Genomic DNA, 22,354 nt, shown 5'->3' with positions numbered 1-22,354 from the left:
AATTCCCTACCTGCATACCTCGTAATTACACCTAGGTAAGCATTTCCTGTAATTAGTCTATCACTATGAATTTGAATTCTGAAGCAATGTAACTTAATATTGACCAAATCGTATAAACTTCACATATCCCCCACAATGCATACAGGTTTAATTTTTTCCCAAACCAAAAAGGGAAACACATATTACTAATATCTAACTATATCAGTGTGCATTATATCTGTGAACTTAAAGATTTTTTTGTTTAATTTACTTGAATATTAATATTTACCATATTATATATGTACATTATCTGTGGTGATTGATGTTAAGATTGTGTTCCTAATTTATTACTTGTTTATTATTACGTTTTATACTTGTTTTTTATTAAGTTGTATATTTGCTTTTTATATATATTATTTAAGGTGAAGTCTTTTTAAGCTGCATACCCGCTTTTTATATGTATTATTTATGATGATGCTTTGACTATTTGATTTCACATCTACATTCATTTTTATTTCTGTTTTTATTATTAAGTTACTAGTAAAAAAGCCCCGTTTCTGATGCAAATGAAACGGGGGGCTAGCAAGGTTTTCTTCAGAGTGTGCATGTGGGAGTGTGTGTGTCCCTGCCCTCTCTCCCTCCCCCTTCTGAGTCCAGTCCTTCAGTGTTGTTTCCTGCTGTTCTGCGTTTGTGTTACAGAGAGAGTGAGGGCATCTCTCTCCCCTCCCCCCTCTGAGTCCTTCACTGTTTCGTGGGATTTCGTGCTGTGCTGTTTTCCTTCACTCATGGGGAAACCGGATATCTCTGGCGCTTCACACTTCAGACTGGAGGCTTCAGTGGTGCCTTTTATATATATAGATTATGTTTTATATGTGTTTTGTTATTAGATCCGAGGCAGGCATTGTTGACACCGAAACCTGGCCCGTGTCAGGTCTTTTCTTAATAAAGGACTCCTGTTGTCTCAGTCTTGAAGGCCCAGTTGTGCTTGTTTTTCTAAAAATATCAACATATCGTCATCTGCATCACTCAAACATTTAACAGTCCAGTTCATTAACAAGCTTCAAAGCAGAAAATGACACGGGGACAGTCTGTCTCCATCCCCATGGGCTCTGTCCTAATCCCCGCAGGATTTGTCCCCATCCCCTTGGTTACCGCGGGTCCCCATCCCCGTGTCAATCTCCAATGTAGAGCTTCCCAAGGCCATATGCTTAAAGTAGCATTGTTAGAAAGATTATGCAAATTAAATCATTAAAGCTGATTGAGACCAAATTATAGCTACTAACATCAAAGAAAAAAAGTATACAAAAATGCAAGGTAAGCTGCAGGCATATTAGAGTTTGTCTCTCTAACTTTGCTAGTTCATGGCAAACCAAGAATAATAAAGAACACACATTGCTAAAACAAAAACCTGTAATTTGAACCCATACTTCTTCAGCTGGTGCCCCGTGTGAAGCTTTGTGATATCATAGCACTGGCGTTATCTTAAGTATCACGTATTAGTTTTTATCCTTGCTTTATCCTGTAAGTGATCTGTGCAGGGGGGCGGGTGAGTAAGCTGGTAAGAAATACAAGCAATAGAAAAGGAGAAATTAGATCTTACCTGCTAATTTTCTTTCTTTGAGTCTCTCCAGACCATTCCCAATCAGTGGGTATATGCCCTTCTACCAGCAAATAGGGAGATTAAGAAATACCAAGCGATGTCACCTTATTAGATCCTGTGCAGTTCTGAGCCACTCAGTATTTCTATTGACAAAGCCAAAATAGTACAGAAAAAAAAACAGACCTTCCAAACTGTAAAACCCATAGGGGGTAGGAACAACCGTGCTATAGAGGAGACAACATTATCACCGTCGTCATCCACTCTTATATCTTCATCATTTTTTTTTTTTTTAAACAAAGAACAATAACTAGAAAAGACCAGCTATGAACTGCTGTTCCTGGCTCAGGAAGAATGAACACAGTTGCACTGATCTTGAGAGGGTTCAGGAATGGTCTGGAGAGACTAACAGGCAGATGCTCAAAAGTCGTAGTTAAATAATGCGTGTGTTTATAACCACGGTTGAACTTACCAATTTCAAAACAGTGACTGATGTTCAAAGGAAATCGAATGCAATTGAGATGCACAGAAATTCTCCAAGTGGCTTGGTAGGGAAAGCACCTAGCACATGTGCAGAACAGTCTCTCGATAAGCGTCAATGTTCTGTACATGCCCAGGAAAAAAGGAGTGCATCCAGTGACATCACATTCAGAGTTTCCTTTTTTTTTTTTTGTTCCACGACAACTTTTTAACACTACTGTTATATACGGGACACACTCATGCACATAGCACATTTCACAGACATGCACAACTACTATTAAAAATGTTTCATGACAACTTAACACTACCGTTACGTGCTGGGCACACACACACACACAATATACACACATGGCACATTTCACACACACGTGCAAATACTATTAAAAAATGAAAGCAGACGATGCTCCTCCGAGAAATCATCCTGATGCAATGACAGCTCCAAACCTGCTGGAAAGTTTTTCCACGTTAAAAGGTAGGTGCTCCCTTCTGTGCAATGCATGGAAACGTCTGTGCATTTCACTGAATGTACATTTTAATACTAATGAGCTTGTTGGAATACATTTGAATAGGATTATTGGTAGCTGCTATGGCAAATGGTAAAAGTGGCGCACACAGAACCCCTTTGTGCAATAGAGGCTGAATAACATGCCCTCTAGACTGGCTACAACCAGTCTAAATCAAATGTTGCAAGCATGGTGAGCTTTGAGCATCGGGGCCTCAAAGAAAGAAAGAAAGTTAGCAGGTAAAATCTAAATTTCTCTTTCCTTTATTGACCGCCCCAGACCAGTATGAGTGGGAAGTATCAAAGCAATACTCAATGAGGGAAGGAATCAGACAAACCTCGAGCCAGCACCGTAGCTCTGGTCCACCTCCTCTATGGTGTCTGTAATGCTTCTCAAAAGAATGGAGAGATGACCAAGTGGCTGCCCTGCAAATGTCCTGAACAGGGATCAAAGACTGCTGAGCCCAAGACAAAGCCTGGGCCCTACTGGCACACTGGCAACTGCTTGCCATTGAGAATGTAAGCGGAAGCAACTGTCTCTTTAATCCATTGGGCAATCGTGACTTTAGAAGTTGCTTCATTTCTCTTCTGACTCCCAAACACCAAAAAGAGCCTGTCCAACTTCCAAAATTCATCTGTCCTCTTCAAACAGCGCAGAGCCCAAGCACATAAAACCGATAAAGAAAATCTCCCTAAGTCTCCCACTGAAACACTGGCAAGGTAATAGACTGGTTCAAATGAAAAGGAGAAACTACTTTGGTAAGAAAGAGCGAACAGGGTGCAAGACGACTCTCTCCTTGGAAAAGAGAAGAAAGGGCTCCATACAAAAGAGAGCTTGTGACTCTGAAATGTGCAAAGTCGAAGTGTTATTGAGATGGACATGGGGGGAAACCACTGCTTGCCCCAGGATTGGTCGCATGGATTGTTGCTACTAATTTATTTTCTGACAAAAGATAACAAAAGAATATAGATCTAATCGGGGTTCTGCCACTGTAATTGGTTATTTGGCACTGTTGGAAGCAGGATACTGGGCTAGATGGACCATTGTTCTGACCAGTATGGCTATTCTTATGTTCTTATGATGGCCACCAGAAAAGCCACCTTCTGCAAAAGATCCTTCAAGGTAACCAAGCTCAACAGTTTGAAGGGCACCTTCACCAAGGTTGACAAGACCAAGTTCAAATCCCAGGGAGGAAGAACCTGACTAAACTGTAGCTTCAGGTTCTTAACTCCCTTAAAAAAAATTGCAACACATCTAGATGAAGTGCCAACTGACGTCCTAGAATTGTCTCCCAAAAGGATGCCAAAGCCACCAACTGAACTCTCAGAGAAGAGAGAGCTAAACCTTTCATGATACCATCCTGGAGAAATTGCAAAATGTCCTGAATGAAGTAGTGACGCCCTGGTCTTGTCATCATACCCAGCCTCAAAGATCCACCAAACTTGCACACGTCCTAGAATTCAACAAGGTGAAACTAACACTGTCTGAGTAACCTTTCTTTAGCAGTCTCGCCTGCTCAATAGCCATGCTGTAAGAGAGAATCGATCCACATCTGGCATGCTGAAGGGACCCTGAAAGAGAAGGGGGATCTCCTGCTAACAGCCATACTAGATCTCCATACCATGGGAGTCTTGGCCAATCCAGATTCACAAAAACCACCTGGCCATGGTGAGCTTCGATTCTCTGAATCACCATTCCAATTAATGTCCTGGGAGGAACACATGCAACAACCCCTCAAGGGGGCCACTGAGGAGCCAAGGCATCTATCCCTTCAGACATTGGTTCCTTCCTACAACTGAAAAACCAAGGAGTTTTTGCATCACTCAACACTGGACTATGTTTTGAAAGGCAGTCTCTGAGAGGGACCACTCCCCCAGATCCAGCATGTTCCTGCTAAGGAAATCCGTTGTCACACTGGAAACTCTAGACACATGAGTGGAAGAGTAGCCTAATGGTTAGTGCAGCAGCCTGAAAACTTGGGGAACTCAGTTTGATTCCCACTGCAGCTCCTTGTGACTCTAGGCAAGTCACTTAACCCTTCATTATCCCAGGTATGACATATTTGTATATAATACATAAACCACTTTGATTGTGACCACAGAAAGATTATATATTAAATCCCACCCCCTTTCCCCTACTTGACAGCAGAAGAAAATTTTGTTCGGCCCAGGACATAAGTTTAGCTGTCTCCAGAGCTAGGGGACAACTCTTTCCTCTCCCTGACGATTAACACACGCTATTGCTATCGCATTGTTTGACAAGATTGTGACTGCTTTGTGAACCAGAAGAGGTTAGAACACCAGAAATGCCAAACAAATGGTCATGGTCTGCAATTGAATGACAGACCACTTTTCCTCCCTCACTAACCAGCACCTCTGCGCTACCTGACCCTGGCAATGCACTCCCTGACCTGAGTAGCTGGTGTCCGTGATCATCAGAGTCCACCCCGGAATCTTCAGGTCCATGCCTTTCTCCAAATTTCTCCTGTTCAAAAACCAGAGGAGACCACATCCACCAGCCCATCCAACTACTGGGACCAGCTGGTCAGAAGAGGGTGCATATGAGCTCTTGCCCACAGAATTACCTTAATCGTTGCAGCGAACATCCCAGAAAAGGTGTTGACCTGAGACATACTTTGAAACCCTGTGATTCAGAAGGAAAACTTTGCCTAGGAGGGTATAGAACTGGACATCCAAGTACTTCAAGGACTATGCTGGCGTCAACATGCTCTTGGCGGAGTTCAGTACCTAGCCTAGGTGTTGCAGGAAACTCACTATTCGATTGGGGGCTCTTTTGCTCTTCTCGAAGGACTTCACCTGAATCAACAGTCGTCCAGATAAAGATGCACTAACATGCCCTCCTTGAGATATGCCGCCACAACCCCCATCACCTTGGAAAAGGTCTGCAGCACCATGGCCAAGTTGAAGGGGCGGGTCTTGAACTGATAATGGGACCCAAGAATGGTAAAAAAATTGAAATGGTACGGATGAATGGGAATATGCAGATAAATCTTAGATGAATCCAAGGATGACAGAAACTCTCCTTTGTGGACAGCTATGATGACTGACCTCAGAGTCTCCATTCGGAAGGGAGAAACCCTGAGAGCCCTGTTGATGCCTTTTAGATCCATGATTGGCCAAAAAGTACCCCTCCTTCTTGGGCACCTCAAAATAGATGTAATACCTGCCAGAACCTCTCTCTTCCTCAGGCACTGGAATAATTGCGTCCAAAGTCAGCAACCTATCCAAGGTCTGATGCACTATCACTGCTTTTTGAGAAGACTTGCAGGAAGACACCACAAACACATCGGGAAGTGGCTGCCGAAATTCTAGGGTATATCCGAACTGTAGAATGTCCAGGACCCAATGGTCTTAGATGATCTACCTTCCCTGTACCTTTTCTAATTCCACTATATCTTTTTTGAGATGTGGTGACCAGAATTTGAGGTGTGGTTGCACCATGGAGCGATACAAAGGCATCATAACGTCCTCATTTTTGTTTTCCATTAGGAGTTGTATTTTTCTTTAGTATTTACTAAGTCTTGTCTCGTATTTATTATTTTCCACCACGTCTATAAAAGTTGAGAGTTGCAAGAAATGTTTTTTGATGAATGTTAAACATTTTCCTTGTTTCTCTTCTCACTCTGGCTTAATCTCTAGGATCCACAGTCTATGTTTATGCAGACGATATCCAACTGCTTCATGTGTTAGATCTAAAAAACACACAGATGATTTCAGATATCAATAGTAGCTTAGCACAATTGACTATGTGGTAACAAAACAGACTTGTCCTCAATCCAGACAAATCCAGATGTGTCTCATTTTTGAACTCTCTCAACACTGTTCTGTTGCAGCCCCTTAGACATTGTTCAGTAAAGATCCCTCAAAACTCCACAGCAAAAGTTTTGAGAGTTATTTTGGATGAAACACTTTCCTTTTGACCTCTGACTGCTTCCGTAGTTCGAACATCGGCTCAAATTAGATCAATTAAATCTTTGATACATTCTCCAGCTTTGAATATCCTAATTCATTCTTTTGTCAATAGTCAGACTACTGCAATGTACTCTATAATGTACCCAAAGACAGAAACGTTGCCTACGACTTATACAGAATACCGCTATCATGGGATCTAAGAAATTCAATCATGTCTGCTTTTGAAAGTTGCATACTGGCTACCGATATCTCATTGTGTTATGTATAAAACTATGCTCCTAGTATATAAAGTCCTTATGTCTGGTGAACCTCAATATCTCTCATTTGCTGATCCCATACGATCCTTGAAGAACGTTACGATCTTCCACCCAACACCATCTTGTGGTCCCTTCATTTAGAGAAATTTTTCATGAGCATACACGGGCTGCCATTTTCTCACTACAAGGTCCTGAAAATTGGAATAAATTGCCCCAATCCCTTCGTGAACACAATTTACTTCAGAATTTCAAAATGGACTTTAAAACATTCCTCTTTCAAGATGCCAATGCTTGAGGCTCTCTTCTCAGAGGTGGTCCTGAATAACGCTGCCCCTTCTTTGTGTTATCCTTCCCTAGTCTATTGATATTATAGTTCCACCCCTTATCCTTTTATTCAAGTCTTGTTCCCCCTTTCTCATCTATTTTATTTTAGTATGTAAGCTGCCTAGATGTAACCCATGATGGGCGGGGTAGTATTAAACCCTTAATAAACTTGGAATCTGGCTAGGAGTGAGAGAATACCACTGAAAATGGAGTGGGGAGAGAAAAGACCCACTTATTCACCAGCTCTGGCACAATTTTCCTCATGGGATGCATCTGCTGTAGGGCCTAATGCCATCATGCAATCCTAAAAGTAGACCTGCATTTCAGGCATTAATTTTCCAGCCCTAAAAATTACTGTCCAAGTCAACAGCCTTTATGTAACACACATTGAGCCCCATAAACCATTAGCAGGTCTACCGTTCTGAAGCAGTGCCTACTTGTGAGAAAGCAAAAAGCACAGAATTTATTTTTCTTTTAAGTTCAGATGTTGTGACTAGAAAAGCTTGGAAAAGGTTTTCTTACCAGATCAGAGACTAGTGTAGACATTTCCCTTCTATGTTGACCTCTGAATTATGCAATGATGGGGGTGGCTTCAGGCTGGAGATGTCCTTTTCCTAGGCAGATGCAGAGAAAGATGAATATTACATAAAGATTATTTATTTATTTTGTTACATTTGTACCCCGTGCTTTCCCACTCATGGCAGGCTCAATTCGGCTTACATGGGGCAATGGAGGGTTAAGTGACTTGCCCAGAGTCACAAGGAGCTGCCTGTGCCTGAAGTGGGAATCAAACTCGGTTCCTCAGTTCCCCAGGACCAAAGTCCACCACCCTAACCACTAGGCCACTCCTCAGGAAGTTCATTCATAAATTTCCACTTCTCACCCCTTGCAAAGCAGAAGTACAGATTTGAGGGCTCTGGTTTGCAGGGATTTCCAGTCCTGGGGACGCAAGAGGCTTCTGCTTTGTTTCAGGAATTTTTCAGCTCTTTTTAGATCTACAGACATTAAAAAAAGAGAAAGCAGATGTAGATTAATCTCTGTGCTGAGCATATGCAAAGATACTCATCTGAAGCCATGCTGCCAGATCCATGCAGAATATCAGGAACAGGAAGAACAGGTTAAGCACCTGGTTTAACCATGCTTTTAGGATTATAATTCTAAAATTTGGGAGTATATCACTAAAAACACACACATCTCTTGCTACAAAGGGTCAAAACCAGGACTGCTTCAAACAATCTGTAACACACAATTTGTATATTATACTTATTTCTTGTTAGCATTTTATTTGGCAGTTAGACAGAATGCTTTGGTTAAAAAAAATGTGAAAAATAGACTGCAAAGCAATAACAAAAAAAATACAAGACTTCAATTTAGAGGCTGATCAAAACTGCAACTGAAGCTCATCACCTGGAATTGGCTGAAGAAGACAGTTGTCAAGTGCCTTGGTCCATAGATCACTACTACTACTACTACTACTTAACATTTCTAAAGCGCTACAAGGGTTATGAATCAGTCCTGCCACTTTAAAGTACCCTCCCCCTGAATTTTACTCTCTCTAATACGTTTCTTGTTTTTCTAAGAGAAATTTAAACCTCAAGTTTGGTTGTGTGAATGTGAACCAAGGAGGTTTAATAGACAGGAGTGGAAGTGAGCCTATCTAGTCCATTGTAAGCAAGGAAGCCAATTTGGTTAATCTTTGTTTCCACTCCCTTGCACAGCAGTCATCTCTAGTACTCTCAAAACAAAGCAAGCAAACCTATGAGCTGCTGCATCCACATTGTCATTTTTTATTGTTGGTCCACCTGTAACAACTCTAAAGCTGTTTCAATTGGATAGGCAGTGCCTTAAAAGATTGAATGAGTGTGGATTATATATTTTTGTAAATTGAATTTGGATACTTTTTCTCACAGTAGTGGTGTTTGTTTATTCTAACGGGTTTTTTTGAGAAACCAATGATTTTTCTCTTTAAACAGAGTTTTTTTTAACACTGGTTTGTTTTTTTTACTCGTTTCAATAATAAGATTTAGACCAATGATAAAAACCTAGCTCCAGTTACAGCGATGGCGCTCTTTGAAAGGAGCATTTATTCTGTCTAGAATTGCCAGGCTTGGAAGCTTTGAGGTCCGTGGTTGATAAAGTACTTGCTTTTTACACACTGTGGAAGAAATAACCAAAGTACCATCTGGTAGAGAAATTAGAAGGGTATTTAGTATTAACCTGTGGTCCCCCAAAGATAGAATTTGAGATATAAATATCATGAAATAACAATCAAATATCACTAAAACAACTTTAAAAATTATTATAGCTGGTAGAAGGTAAAATTATGTATAATCATACCTGATAATTTTCTTTCCATTAATCATAGCTGATCAATCCATAGACTGGTGGGTTGTGTCCATCTACCAGCAGGTGGAGATAGAGAGCAAACTTTTGCCTCCCTATATGTGGTCATGTGCTGCCGGAAACTCCTCAGTATGTCGATATCAAAGCTCCATCCGCAGGACTCAGCACTTAGAGAATTACACCCACGAAGGGACACTCTGCCCAGCTCACCACCGCCGAAACGGGGGAGGGGAATTAACCCAGCTCATCCCCACACAAGTGGGGGAGGGGAATCCGTCCAGCTCATCCCCGCGGAGCGGGGGATGGACACCACACCCGCCGATGCGGGGGGATCTGGCTTATCCTGCAACCGCAACCGCGGGAGGAGCTGACTGACCCTAACACCGCCGAAGCGGGAGGGGTACAAAACTACCCTACAGCCGCACGAAGCGGGAGGGAGTGCCGGCAGAATTTTAAGTCTCAATCCAGCCCCGTAAAACGGAGGGGAGAGGAATGCAGCAGCTCACTGTAACACAAACTCGTCTTAACTCTTGAAGAATCCAAGTGAAAAAACTTGAACACGAAGTCTTTCTGAAGTAACTGAAGACTGAACTTGAACCTGAAATGCAACCAGAATAAAAACAGTACAGATATCTGGGAGGGGCTATGGATTGATCAGCTATGATTAATGGAAAGAAAATTATCAGGTATGATTATACATAATTTTACCTTCCATATCATCAAGCTGATCAATCCATAGACTGGTGGGATGTACCGAAGCAGTACTCACCCAGGGCGGGACATAGAAATCCCTGACCGCAACACTGAAGCTCCAAACCGGGCCTCCGCCCGAGCAGCCACAGTCAAGCGGTAATGCTTGGAGAATGTATGGGCCGAAGCCCAAGTTGCCGCCTTGCATATCTCTTCCAAGGAGACGGAACCGGCCTCTGCCATCGAGGCCGCCTGAGCTCTTGTGGAGTGAGCCTTCAGCTGGATAGGCGGCACCTTCCCCGCGGCCACATAAGCCGCTGCAATGGCTTCCTTGACCCATCTTGCCACTGTAGGCTTAGCAGCCTGCAGACCCCTACGAGGACCTGCATACAGGACAAACAGATGATCCGATTTCCGGAAATCATTGGTCACTTCCAAGTATCTGATGATGACTCGTCTCACATCCAGATATTTAAGAGCAGAGTACTCCTCTGGGTAGTCCTCCCTACGAAAGGAAGGGAGACAGAGCTGCTGATTCACATGGAAGCGAGAAACAATCTTGGGCAGAAAGGAAGGCACTGTGCGAATAGTCACTCCTGCCTCAGTGAACTGCAGAAAAGGCTCTCGACATGAGAGCGCCTGGAGCTCGGAAACTCTTCTGGCTGAAGTGATAGCCACCAAAAAGACTGCTTTCAACGTCAGGTCTTTCAGAGATGCCCTTGACAAGGGTTCAAACGGCGGCTTCTGCAATGCTCTTAGCACCAGGTTGAGATTCCACGCAGGCACCACTGAGTGCAGAGGAGGGCGCAGGTGATTAACTCCCTTGAGAAAGCGCACCACATCTGGCTGCGAAGCCAGGGAAGCACCCTTCAGGCGGCCCCTGAAGCAAGCCAGAGCCGCTACCTGGACTTTAAGGGAACTGAGCGACAGGCCTTTGTCCAGACCTTCTTGCAGGAACGCCAACACTGAAGAAATTGGAGCAGTGAAAGGAGAAAGTGAGCCTGCTTCACACCACGCTGCAAAGATACGCCAAACCCTGGCGTAAGCAGTAGAAGTAGAGCGCTTCCTCGCTCTCAGCATAGTGGCGATGACCTTGTCTGAGAAGCCCTTCTTCCTCAGACGCTGCCGCTCAATAGCCAGGCCGTAAGACCAAAGGGGGAGGGATCCTCCATCACCACGGGACCCTGATGTAACAGGCCCTGCTCCACTGGCAGCCGCAGAGGATCGTCGACTGAGAGCCTGATCAAGTCCGCATACCAGGGACGTCTGGGCCAATCCGGACCCACCAGGATTACCCTGCCGGGATGCTTTGCCACCCGGTCTAGCACCCTGCCCAACATGGGCCAGGGCGGGAACACATAGAGAAGATCTTGTGCCGGCCACTGTTGGAGAAGAGCATCTACTCCCAGGGATCGAGGGTCCCGTCCTCTGCTGAAAAAGCGCGGCACTTGGCAATTGGCCGATGACGCCATCAGATCTAGGCTCGGCTGGCCCCAGCGCTTCGTGATGTCCAAGAACGCCTGAGCAGATAGCTGCCACTCTCCGGGCTCCAAGGTATGGCGACTGAGAAAGTCCGTCTTGACATTCATGACTCCGGCAATGTGGGCCGCTGACAGCTGTTCCAGGTTCGCTTCTGCCCACTGGCATAGACTCATAGCCTCCTTGGCTAGAGGGGCGCTCTTGGTACCTCCCTGGCGGTTGACATAGGCCACAGCCGTGGCATTGTCCGACAGGACCCGTACAGGCTTCAACACCAGTACCGGGATGAACTCCAAAAGCGCCAACCGAATGGCTCTGAGTTCCAGGAGGTTGATAGACCACTTTGCCTCTGCAGGAGACCAGAGCCCCTGCGCTGTCCTTCCCAAACAGTGGGCTCCCCAGCCCGACAAAGAGGCGTCCGTCGTGACGACAATCCACTCTGGGGTCACCAGAGGCATTCCCGCAGACAACTTGTCTGTCTGCATCCACCAGCTCAGCGCCTTGCGCACTGCTGGATCCAAGGGAAGGCGCACAGCATAATCCTCCGACATCGGAGTCCAGCGCTGCAGCAGAGAGTGTTGAAGTGGTCTCATATGAGCCCTGGCCCAGGGCACTACTTCCATCGTGGCCGTCATAGAGCCCAACAGCTGCACATAGTCCCAAGCCCGAAGAGGAGAGGCTACTAGGAACTGGTCCACCTGAGCCTGAAGTTTGACAATCCGATTGTCTGGCAGGAACACTCTGCCCACTTGGGTGTCGAATCGAACTCCCAGATACTCCAGGGACTGAGTCGGGCGCAGCTGGCTCTTCTCCCAGTTGATGATCCATCCCAGGGAGCTCAAAAGAGCAACTACCCGGTCCACAGCTTTGCCGCACTCTGCATAAGAGGGGGCTCGGATCAACCAGTCGTCCAGATAAGGATGGACTTGTACTCCTTCCTTTCGCAGGAAGTCCGCTATGACCACCATTACTTTGGAAAAGGTCCGCGGAGCAGTAGCCAACCCGAAAGGGAGGGCTCTGAACTGGAAGTGTCGGCCCAGGACTGCAAAACGCAGAAAGCGTTGATGAGGAGGCCAGATGGGAATATGCAAGTATGCTTCCTTGATGTCCAAGGATGCCAGGTACTCCCCTGCCTTCACTGCCGCTATAACAGAGCGGAGAGTCTCCATGCGAAAGTGCCGCACTTTCAAGGCCCGATTGACCCCTTTGAGGTCGAGGATAGGCCGGACAGAACCTCCTTTCTTTGGTACCACAAAGTAAATGGAGTAACGCCCCTTGCCAAGCTGACTTTCTGGCACCGGAACGACCGCACCCAGGCGGATCAGATTGTCCAAAGTCTGCTGCACTGCCACAGCTTTGACCGGAGACTTGCAGGGAGAGAGTACAAACCCGTCTCTTAAGGGTCGGCAGAACTCTAGCTTGTAGCCGTCTCTGATGACTTCCAGCACCCAAGCGTCTGAAGTTATTGTGGTCCACTCGCCCAGAAACGAGGACAGCCGTCCTCCAATCTGCACTGGGGCGTGGACCAAGACCCCGTCATTGGGTACGAGACCCTGGGGGAGGACCGGAGGGAGCACCTCCGGGACGGCGGTCTCTGCGAAAGGAATGCTGCTTGGGGGAGAAATTCCTCTTAAAGGAAGAGGGGGCAGAAGAACCCGACCTGCCCGGGCGGTACCGACGGGCTTCCTGAAACCGTCCTCTGGAGGTACCGGGACGAGCACTAGCCCGAGCCCTGACCTCTGGTAACTTCTTGCCCTTAGACGTGCCGAGATCGGTCACGATTTTGTCCAGCTCGACCCCAAAGAGCAGCTTGCCTTTAAAAGGCAATCTAGCCAGGCGGGATTTAGAGGCGTGGTCAGCAGACCAATGTTTCAGCCAAAGCCACCGCCGCGCAGAGACTGTCTGAGCCATGCCTTTAGCTGAGGCTCTCAAGACATCATACAGCAAGTCTGCCAAATAGGCTAAGCCCGATTCCAGGGCCGGCCAATCAGCCCTCAAGGAATGATCTGAGGGGGAAGCCCGCTGCACCATAGTCAGGCACGCCCTGGCCACATAGGAGCCGCAAACTGAGGCCTGCAAACTTAAAGCAGCCGCCTCAAAGGACGACCTTAAGGCCGCCTCCAATCTTCTGTCTTGGGCGTCCTTTAGGGCCGTGCCACCTTCCACCGGCAACGCCGTTTTCTTAGTCACCGCAGTGATTAAAGAATCCACGGTAGGCCACAGATAGGCCTCACGCTCACTCACAGCCAAAGGATAGAGGCGGGACATAGCCCTAGCCACTTTAAGGCTCGCTTCTGGGGCATCCCATTGAGCCGAAATTAAGGTGTGCATGGCATCATGCACGTGGAAGGTTCTAGGCGGGCGCTTCGTCCCCAGCATAATGGCAGAGCCAACAGGGGCTGAGGGAGAGACGTCCTCCGGAGAGGAAATCTTCAAAGTGTCCATGGCCTGTAACAACAGGTTGGGCAAATCCTCTGGGCTAAAAAGCCGCGCTGCAGAGGGGTCATCCGCTCCAACCGAGCGGGGATCCGTCTCCTCCAAGGAATCCGCAAAGGACCGTTGGGAGACCTCAGACACGCTGCCCTCATCTACATCGGAGGAGACAAATTCCTCCAAGGCCTGGGAATCAACCCGAGGGCGTTTGCCTCTGGGAACCTCAACCTCTTTACCAGACGAGGGAGCAGGGGCAGCGTTGTGCATGAGGAAGGCCTGATGCAGCAGCAAAACAAACTCGGGGGAGAAACCCCCCAGACTGTGCACTTCCGCAGCCTGGGCAACAGCCCTAGACGCACTCTCAACCGGCGCTCGAAATAGCGGGGGAGAGACATGCTGCGCATCCAAAATGGCGTCCGGCGCGAAACTCCGCGAAGGAGCCGCGTGGGAAGAACGGCTCTTAACATTAGCCGGTTTTGTGCCGTCGCCCAAATTAAGGGCGTTCATGGCATTAATGTCTCCAACCTCAAGGGCGGCCCCCGAAGAAGCCGTCCGAGCCGCGTGGCCGGCCAAGATGGCGGAGGCGAGGAGCGGGGGATGGGCGTTTATGGCGGGAAAAACCGCCACGCCGGAGGAAGGACCGGGACATTCATCGGTCACTAAACTGTCACCCATCAAGGGCGAATCAGGCTGTAAAACCCCCGCATCCCCTCTAGAAGCGCTCCAGCGATCCGGGGAGCGACCCTTTGCGCCCTCGCCCTCCGACGCCATATGCCACGAGGAGAAGAATCGGGGAACCCCCTGCCCGCTAGAAAAAGGTAAAATTACCTGCTTGCCGCTCCGAGCTGTAACGAACTGGTGTCCCAGTGAGTAGCTGCAATGAACGTTTAAATAAACGTCAAAATAAACGCCTTTAAAGACGTTTAAAATTTTTTTTTTTTTAAACGGAGCCAGCGGGAGGGGGGAGAAAAGGAGGGACCTGGCACCACCAGGTTTGCACTTGCTCAAAAGAGCCCTCAACCCCAGGCCTCAACAAAACCTAAGGATTAGGCTTGGAGGCCTAGCCAGAGCTGCTGCTGTGTGTGACCACCACCTGCTGAGATAGAGAACATACTGAGGAGTTTCCGGCAGCACATGACCACATATAGGGAGGCAAAAGTTTGCTCTCTATCTCCACCTGCTGGTAGATGGACACAACCCACCAGTCTATGGATTGATCAGCTTGATGATATGGAAACAGCAAATTCATACTCTGTATTTTGTGCTCATTTTTCTACACTAAACTAACTAACTAACTAAATAAATAAATAAATACACTGTATACAATACAAATACCCAAATTTCATTGAGTATATCCTGTTTCCTGATGGGTTCATATTAACTGTTGTTGTAATCTGCCTTAGGAAGCCTGGTGTTATAAAGATGATGGAATATATTGAAATTAAATGGAAGTAGAATTAAACTCTCCTTTCACTGGGGCACATGGAATCACATCTTCATCTGTTTTGTAGAAGTTTACCTTTTAGATACACAAATGGATTATTCTGTTTGAACATGTTGCAGGGGCAAGTGGTTTTATAAGTCAAAATAAAAATAAAAATATTGTTTCATGCAGATCTCCTTTGTTTAAACATAAATAGGCTATAAGCCCCTAATGCAGTTCATTGTTTTTTTTTTTTTATATTTTGTTCTTGTGATAACTTATACTGTGCCAACACTGAAAACTCTTATCTCTATCTGGTCAATAATAAAAAGGAGCTCATTGTGAACACTATCCACCCTAAAAGGTTGTTTTGTGGCTGTACATGAAGAACTGAGATATTGAATACATAAGTGCATGTTTGTGTCCCTAGCCATGAATTCTAAATTTATATAATCCTTTCAAGAAATCCAGTTAATCTTTTAACCTTTTAGTGGAGCACAACCACAGAGGCACTGCATCACGTGATTCCCCCATAGTGCGATTAATAAAAGCGCTACCAACAATAAAGAACATCAACTTGGATGCAGCAGCTCATAGGTTTACTTGCTTTGTTTTGCGTGTATGGGGATGATGGCTGTGCAGGGAAGGGGAAACTTAAACTGACCTAATTGTTTTCAACATTTTGACATCACTTGGTCTCCTGTCTATTAAACCTCCTTGTACACTAAGGTGCTGATGAGCAAAAGTAAACATAGGCTAGCACTGAACTAGCACAAGCATTTACCAGTGCAGAATGATCAGAGAGATCTAGCACAGCAAACGAGTGTGTTAGGCCTTAGTGCAGATAGCACGCAAATGTAGTCAAGATAATTTTGTATTCCTCCCCAATGATCAGAACAAAGCACCTGAAACAAAGGTGCCTTACCGCTGTAAAAAATAACACCAGGTCTAAGCAAGCATTAGGGTGTCGAGAATCACAGGAAATCCTCTCTTCCATGCTTCTCTCATGATTCTTTTTGCAAAATCTACTGGTTTTGATTACTTTTGGAAACAGAAGCCCATGCAAGTCCTTGAGTGCTGGTTGTGAGAAATAGCAGACCTGGACTTGGCGTTCTTGTCCTGCGTCTAAATTTAAAGTGGCCATGCTTAAAAAAAAAAAACCCAAAGCACACACTGGCGTCTGTTACTTGCATCTACATATAAACATCAAGAAAAAAAAAATTAAGAACGTTTATATTTAGGTTGCAGAAAACAGACGTCAGTGTGTGCTTCACGTTCATGTTTTACCAGATGCACGTGCACAAGAACTGAATTCTTCTGCGCATGTGCCAAGCTCCCTAATGCTCAAAGCTATGAGAGTGCCTATATTTGCATATCATTAGCTTTGAGCCTTAGGACATTTTTCTTCTACTCTGTTCTGGTGGTATTTTTATGGTGCTATACAGAATAACGCCAGAGTTTTGGTCATCTGCCCCTAAGCTTCTAACTCAAGCTGAAATTTTTGCTCCTCAATACAGTAAACTAATCTCATGCAAATTACTACCGTGTTAAAAAGAAAGCACTGTCAGAAAAAGAACAGCACATACTGAGGTGGTTGTATACAACCTTTTCACCTCCTCGCCAGATTTTTCTACTTTTTGTTTCTCCTCGGAACCGGGAAGTAGAACGCCTATCAACAAAAAAAAATGGGGGGAAGGAGGAGACCTTTCCAAACTCTTGGAAGGGAGGCTGTTGCATGGCGGTGAGGGCTCAGTCAGAAAACCAGGTGGACGGTTGACAGTGGATGCCCAGATATAGACTCAGGAATAACCCCCCCCCCCCCCCACTACATTTCTCTTTCAAACAAGAGAACACCTTCCCGGGGAGCACTCGCGAGCCTGAACAAGTATGGACGCATAGAGCCTTTGCTCCGCAGGATCTCCAAGTAATTTCTTTGTCATATGGACTAGTACCTTAAAACAATTATCTTCTTTAATTGGCGAAATATCAAATCCCAAACATCAAAAATCAGAACCCTCTTCACAACTGAGACAGAGAGTCAAGCATGCTAAACTTGAACCCCCCTTGCTGAGTAAGCAAGATCCCAGTAAGTCTGAGGATATTTCTCTTACTGCCTTGATGCAAGAAATACTCCAAATAAAAGACATCTTAAAAGATAACGCTGATTCCCTGGCTGAAATCAAAGCTGAGATTCTAAATAAGAACTCAGAAAATATCATCACTTTTCAATCAGTGTTGAAACTCATAACAATAGACTTAATGCACATGACTCACAACTACAGGTTCTACCTCGTGTTCACAAATCTATCCTCCATCTTGAACGCGAGATAGAGGATTTGAATAACCGCTCTAGAAGAAATAATTTCCATATTCTTGATTACCAGAAGGCATTGAAGGACCAGATCCTCTCTCTTTTTTTAGAGAAATGGATTCCACAATTCCTTCCATTACAATTTTTACCTAAACTGGACCTAGAAAGGGCTCATCCGACTCCTTCCTTGATTCCGGCCAGACCCAAATATCCTTGCCTGATCGTTGTAAAACCACTCTGTTACCAGCATGATACTTCAAGGTGCTAAAGCTAAAGCACCACTAAAATATGAAGGGCATACTGTAATTATAGTAACAGATCTTCACAAACACACAGTGCAATGAAGGAAACGTTTCTCTCCCTCCATCCAATTTTGCGTACTGCAGGCATAAAATACAGCTTTTTCTCGCCAGCAACATAAAAAATAACACTGAATAATACCACAAAATCTTTTGAAGACCCAGATCTCCTCTGCGAATATTTGGCTCAACATGGAGTGAACACAATGGAAAATCCAAATGATCATTCATATGCTACCAAATGATCTGTATCCTTCTGCTAGTATTCAGACTTTACTGATATTTTTCTTTTTCTAAGCAACAAACATGGTGGTTGTGGAGGTAAAAATTCTTTGTCCTGACAGCAAAGCCGAGCTGGGATGCTATCGTTTTTCCGTCACCTTTCGGACCCTGAAGCAGCATTGCTCTAAGTAGCACGAGTGAAATGCCTGCCACTGTCGGTCCATGGGTTATGGCTTTTGAGCAGGAGATGTGACTGCATCCCTTCAGATATTAAATAACCCATTCAAGAGACAAAAATTCTGGTGTTACATAACCAATCACCGGACATAATTTTTCTCCAAGAAACACACTTAAATTCCAATCATACTCATCTTCTTAAACACAAACTTTACACTCTTGCAGCTGCTTCCTCTGCCTTCAACAAAAAGAATGGCACAGCCATATTTTATAAAACTTCTCTTCCTATACAAATTAAATCTATACATACAGACACAGAAGGGAGATGGATATGTCTTGTCACCTCACTGTTTAAGTTTCCTCTCTTTCTGTAACATTTATGCTCCCAATAATGACAATCCATTTTTCTTCACTGAGATAATGAATACTCTCCTTCAATTTCCTGAATCTCCTATAATTACCAGAAGTGATTTCAACCTCCAATTTTAGAAAGAAAATCCAAATGCCCTGCACCAACCTCCAAAAGCAGACAAATGCTTCCTTCTTAATCTCATGTCTACTCTCTATTTAACAGATGTATAGAGACTTTTCCACTCCTCCACACATGATTATACATTTTATTCCATACCACACCAAACTCATTCCCGAATTGATTTCTTCCTAATTTCTAATTCCCTCCTTCTAGCATACTGCCCACTGGGATCTCTGATCACGCACCTATCCAACTTCAACTAGTCCTCAAAGAGGTTCCAAAACCAAAGCCACAATGGAGATTTGATCCTAAATTCATCAATGATCCTAAATTTATAGAAACGATCAAAAAAATTATACATGATTACTGTCAGTTCAACAAAACTGAAAATACTTCATTGACCTCCTGGTGGGATGCTTTTAAAGCAGTCCTCAGAGGTTCAATTGTTAGCTATACTGCTTTCTGGAATAAACAACAAAAAGCCAAACTAAATACACTTGAATCAGAAATTAGATCCCTAGGATTAATATTTGCCAAATCACCCAATAACAAAGTATTCGTTGAACTTAAAATCTGCAATGAATATAACTCTATTTACAGAAAAAATTGGCACAAAACCAAATAGTCAACATTGGTGTGATACTATTTGCATCAAAACAAAGCTGAACAAATTCTAGCAAACTATCTCAAAGGAAAGAGGCATAAATCCAAAGTAACTTCTAGCAAAGTTCACTCCAGTAACACTCCCATAGTAAATGGTGTAGACATTTTTAAAAAGTTTCAACAATTTTATAAGCATTTATACTCGTCAGAATCCACTGCTTCAACTCAAGAGATTAATTATTTTTAACACCCCTGCCACATCCGACACTCACTGAAGCTCAAGCCAAACAATTAGAATTCCCAATAACAATATCAGAAATTCATTCTGCAATCAAGAATAAATAAAGCACCAGGGCCAGATTGCTTTAGTGCTGAATATTATAAATGTTTCTATAAAGAACTCTCCCCACTATTACAATTCTTATTTACCAATATGATAACATCACAGGTTGAAGACACCCTTCTTCTTGCCCAAATTATTGTCCTTCCTAAACCTGGAAGAGATCCTACCACCGTTGCTAATTACAGACCAATCTCACTGATTAATCTTGACAGCAAACTTTTTGCAAACATCCTAGCTTTGAGATTTGTCAAAGTACTCAATTATATAATACATCCAGACCAAAATGGTTTTATGCCAAAAAGAGCTACAGCTGATAATGTACACTTATTCTGTAACATTTTAGCTCTTCAAAACAAATGTCCCAACCAACTAGTGGCTTTGGACGCGGAGAAAGCCTTCAACAGAGTAGAATGGTCACATTTATTTGAAACCCTTTGGTGGTTTGCTTTCAGTCTACTCTTTGTTAACATGATCAAGGTCTTATATTTAAAACCTTCTGTTATGATTTATGTTAATGACCAACTCTCTGCCTCTTTCTCTGTGTCTAGATGTAAGACAAGGCTGCCCTCTCTCCCCTCTTCTTTTCAATTTAGCCATTGAACCACTAGCCATAGCCCTTAGATCCAATCCTAATATAGCAGGCTTTAGATTAAAAGACTTAGAAACTAAATTATCTCTTTATGCTGATGACCTTATGTTATATATCACCATACCCTCCATTAAACATGTATTATCAACAATAGAATCATTCTCTTATAACTCCGGTTACAAAATTAACTAGGATAAGACAGAGTCTTCCCATTCATGATAGTTCTTGAATGTTGACATTATCTCAATATCCCTTCAAAATTCAACACTCACGTGAAATACTTAGAAATTTTATTTTGTCGTTCAACACATGAAACTATACAAAAACACAGAAATTTTGCTTCAATCATTAAAAACATCTACATCATGTTGGTCTCCCTTATTCCTCAGTTGGTGGGGTAGATTTGAGACAATAAAAATGACACTTGCTCCCAGAGCAAATTACCTCTTAAGTATGCTCCCCCTCTCATTTCCACCATCTTTCTTTAAACAACTAGATAAACTGCTAACAGCCTTTCTCTGGCAACACAAACCTCACTGCATAGCTGCTAGAATACTAAAACCTCCTAAACACCTTGGAGGGGTAAACTTCCCAGACTTTGTTCAATAGCACTCAGCATTCATTCTAAACCAAGGAAGTCAATGGTTTCATACATCCACACTCTCTTTCTACACCCACTTGGTTGAAATTGGAAGCAGCTTTATCTCTGTATATCCCACTGAATAAACTAGCATTTATGTCACCTACTCACTTAAAAATACCTTTGGTTTTAAAAAGTACTCTTGTTTCATTGCAATTGCTAGAAAAGATTTTATTAAAGAAATCCAATGGGCTTCATAACTCTTGTCATATGGAATAACTCAAATATATTAATTGCTAAGTTGACCATTCATTGGCTGATTTGGCAATCCCATAACATTTGGCTCATAGATCAATTACTACTAAGTAATAAATGCAAATCATTTGCTCAACTTAAATCTGAATGCAACCTTCCGGATACAGAATTCCTCCATTTCCTACAATTGTAACATTCTATAAACCTTCTCAATTATCACAAATCCTTCCTTAAAGAAAGTACAATGGAAGTTTTCATCTTAAAGTCTCTTCACTACTCTTGTCGCGCTTTGATCTACTTCAAGACATTTCAATAAAACAAAAGAAACGATAGCATAGAGGCGGGGCTAGTGCTGGGCAAGACTTCTACGGTCTGTGCCCTGAACATGGCAGATACAAATCAAATACAAATGTATTTCCATTATTCATATCTTATTGTAAGCCACACTGAGCCCGCAAAGAGGTGGGAAAATGTGGGATACAAATGCAATAAATAAATAACTAAATAAATAAGGTAAGGTATACACAAGAAGTAGCAAATATGAGTTTATCTTGTTGGGCAGACTAGATGGACCGTGCAGGTCTTTTTCTGCCGTCATCTAATATGTTACTATGTGATCTGAACACCCACATACCAGAGAAATTATGGAACTCATTTTAGATCCATGGCCCTAGAGTCTCTATGTCCGCTTCAATCACACAATCGTTATATTTTATTTATCATTGTTCACTTTGGACTCCCAGGAAAGCAACGGCCAGTGTTCAATCTCCATCGGATCAATGCTGGTCATGTTCCAAAGCAATTGGTGCACTTTCACATATGAATGTAGCAATCTCCAAATTTTATGGTCTGAGGTTTGGAATAAAATATATGATATCCTTCACTATCTCCTTGAAACTTATTATATAGAAAATCAATTATTCTAACTGAAATATTTGACACATTTCTATTTGATATTCTAATATCTGTGGATGAATAACTCACCTCTTTCTTTCCACATGTGGTGGAATTGGGTTATATTGTAAAAGAAATATGAAAATAATTTAAGTTGTAATTCACAAAA

General features: G+C 43.7%; 1 protein-coding gene across 2 annotated transcripts in view; it reads right to left on the bottom strand.

The window, feature by feature from the left end:
• The window catches only part of LOC115463192 (oocyte zinc finger protein XlCOF22-like), a 44,165-nt gene that overhangs the window by 21,501 nt on the left and 310 nt on the right, over positions 1 to 22,354 (bottom strand). For both annotated transcript variants that reach the window (XM_030193480.1, XM_030193481.1), the window contains exons 2-3: positions 7,956 to 8,067; positions 7,595 to 7,686 (exon numbers count right to left, since the gene is read on the bottom strand). In XM_030193480.1, coding sequence (XP_030049340.1) covers positions 7,595 to 7,618 — 24 coding nt within the window. In that variant the 5' untranslated portion in view covers positions 7,619 to 7,686; positions 7,956 to 8,067. The remainder of the gene's footprint in view (positions 1 to 7,594; positions 7,687 to 7,955; positions 8,068 to 22,354) is intronic.

The sequence above is a fragment of the Microcaecilia unicolor genome, chromosome 2, assembly GCF_901765095.1.
Source record: "Microcaecilia unicolor chromosome 2, aMicUni1.1, whole genome shotgun sequence".
Taxonomy (NCBI): Eukaryota; Metazoa; Chordata; class Amphibia; order Gymnophiona; family Siphonopidae; genus Microcaecilia; species Microcaecilia unicolor.
The sequence above is the reverse complement of the archived record's forward strand: the minus strand, read 5'-3'. Positions and strand labels throughout refer to the sequence as shown.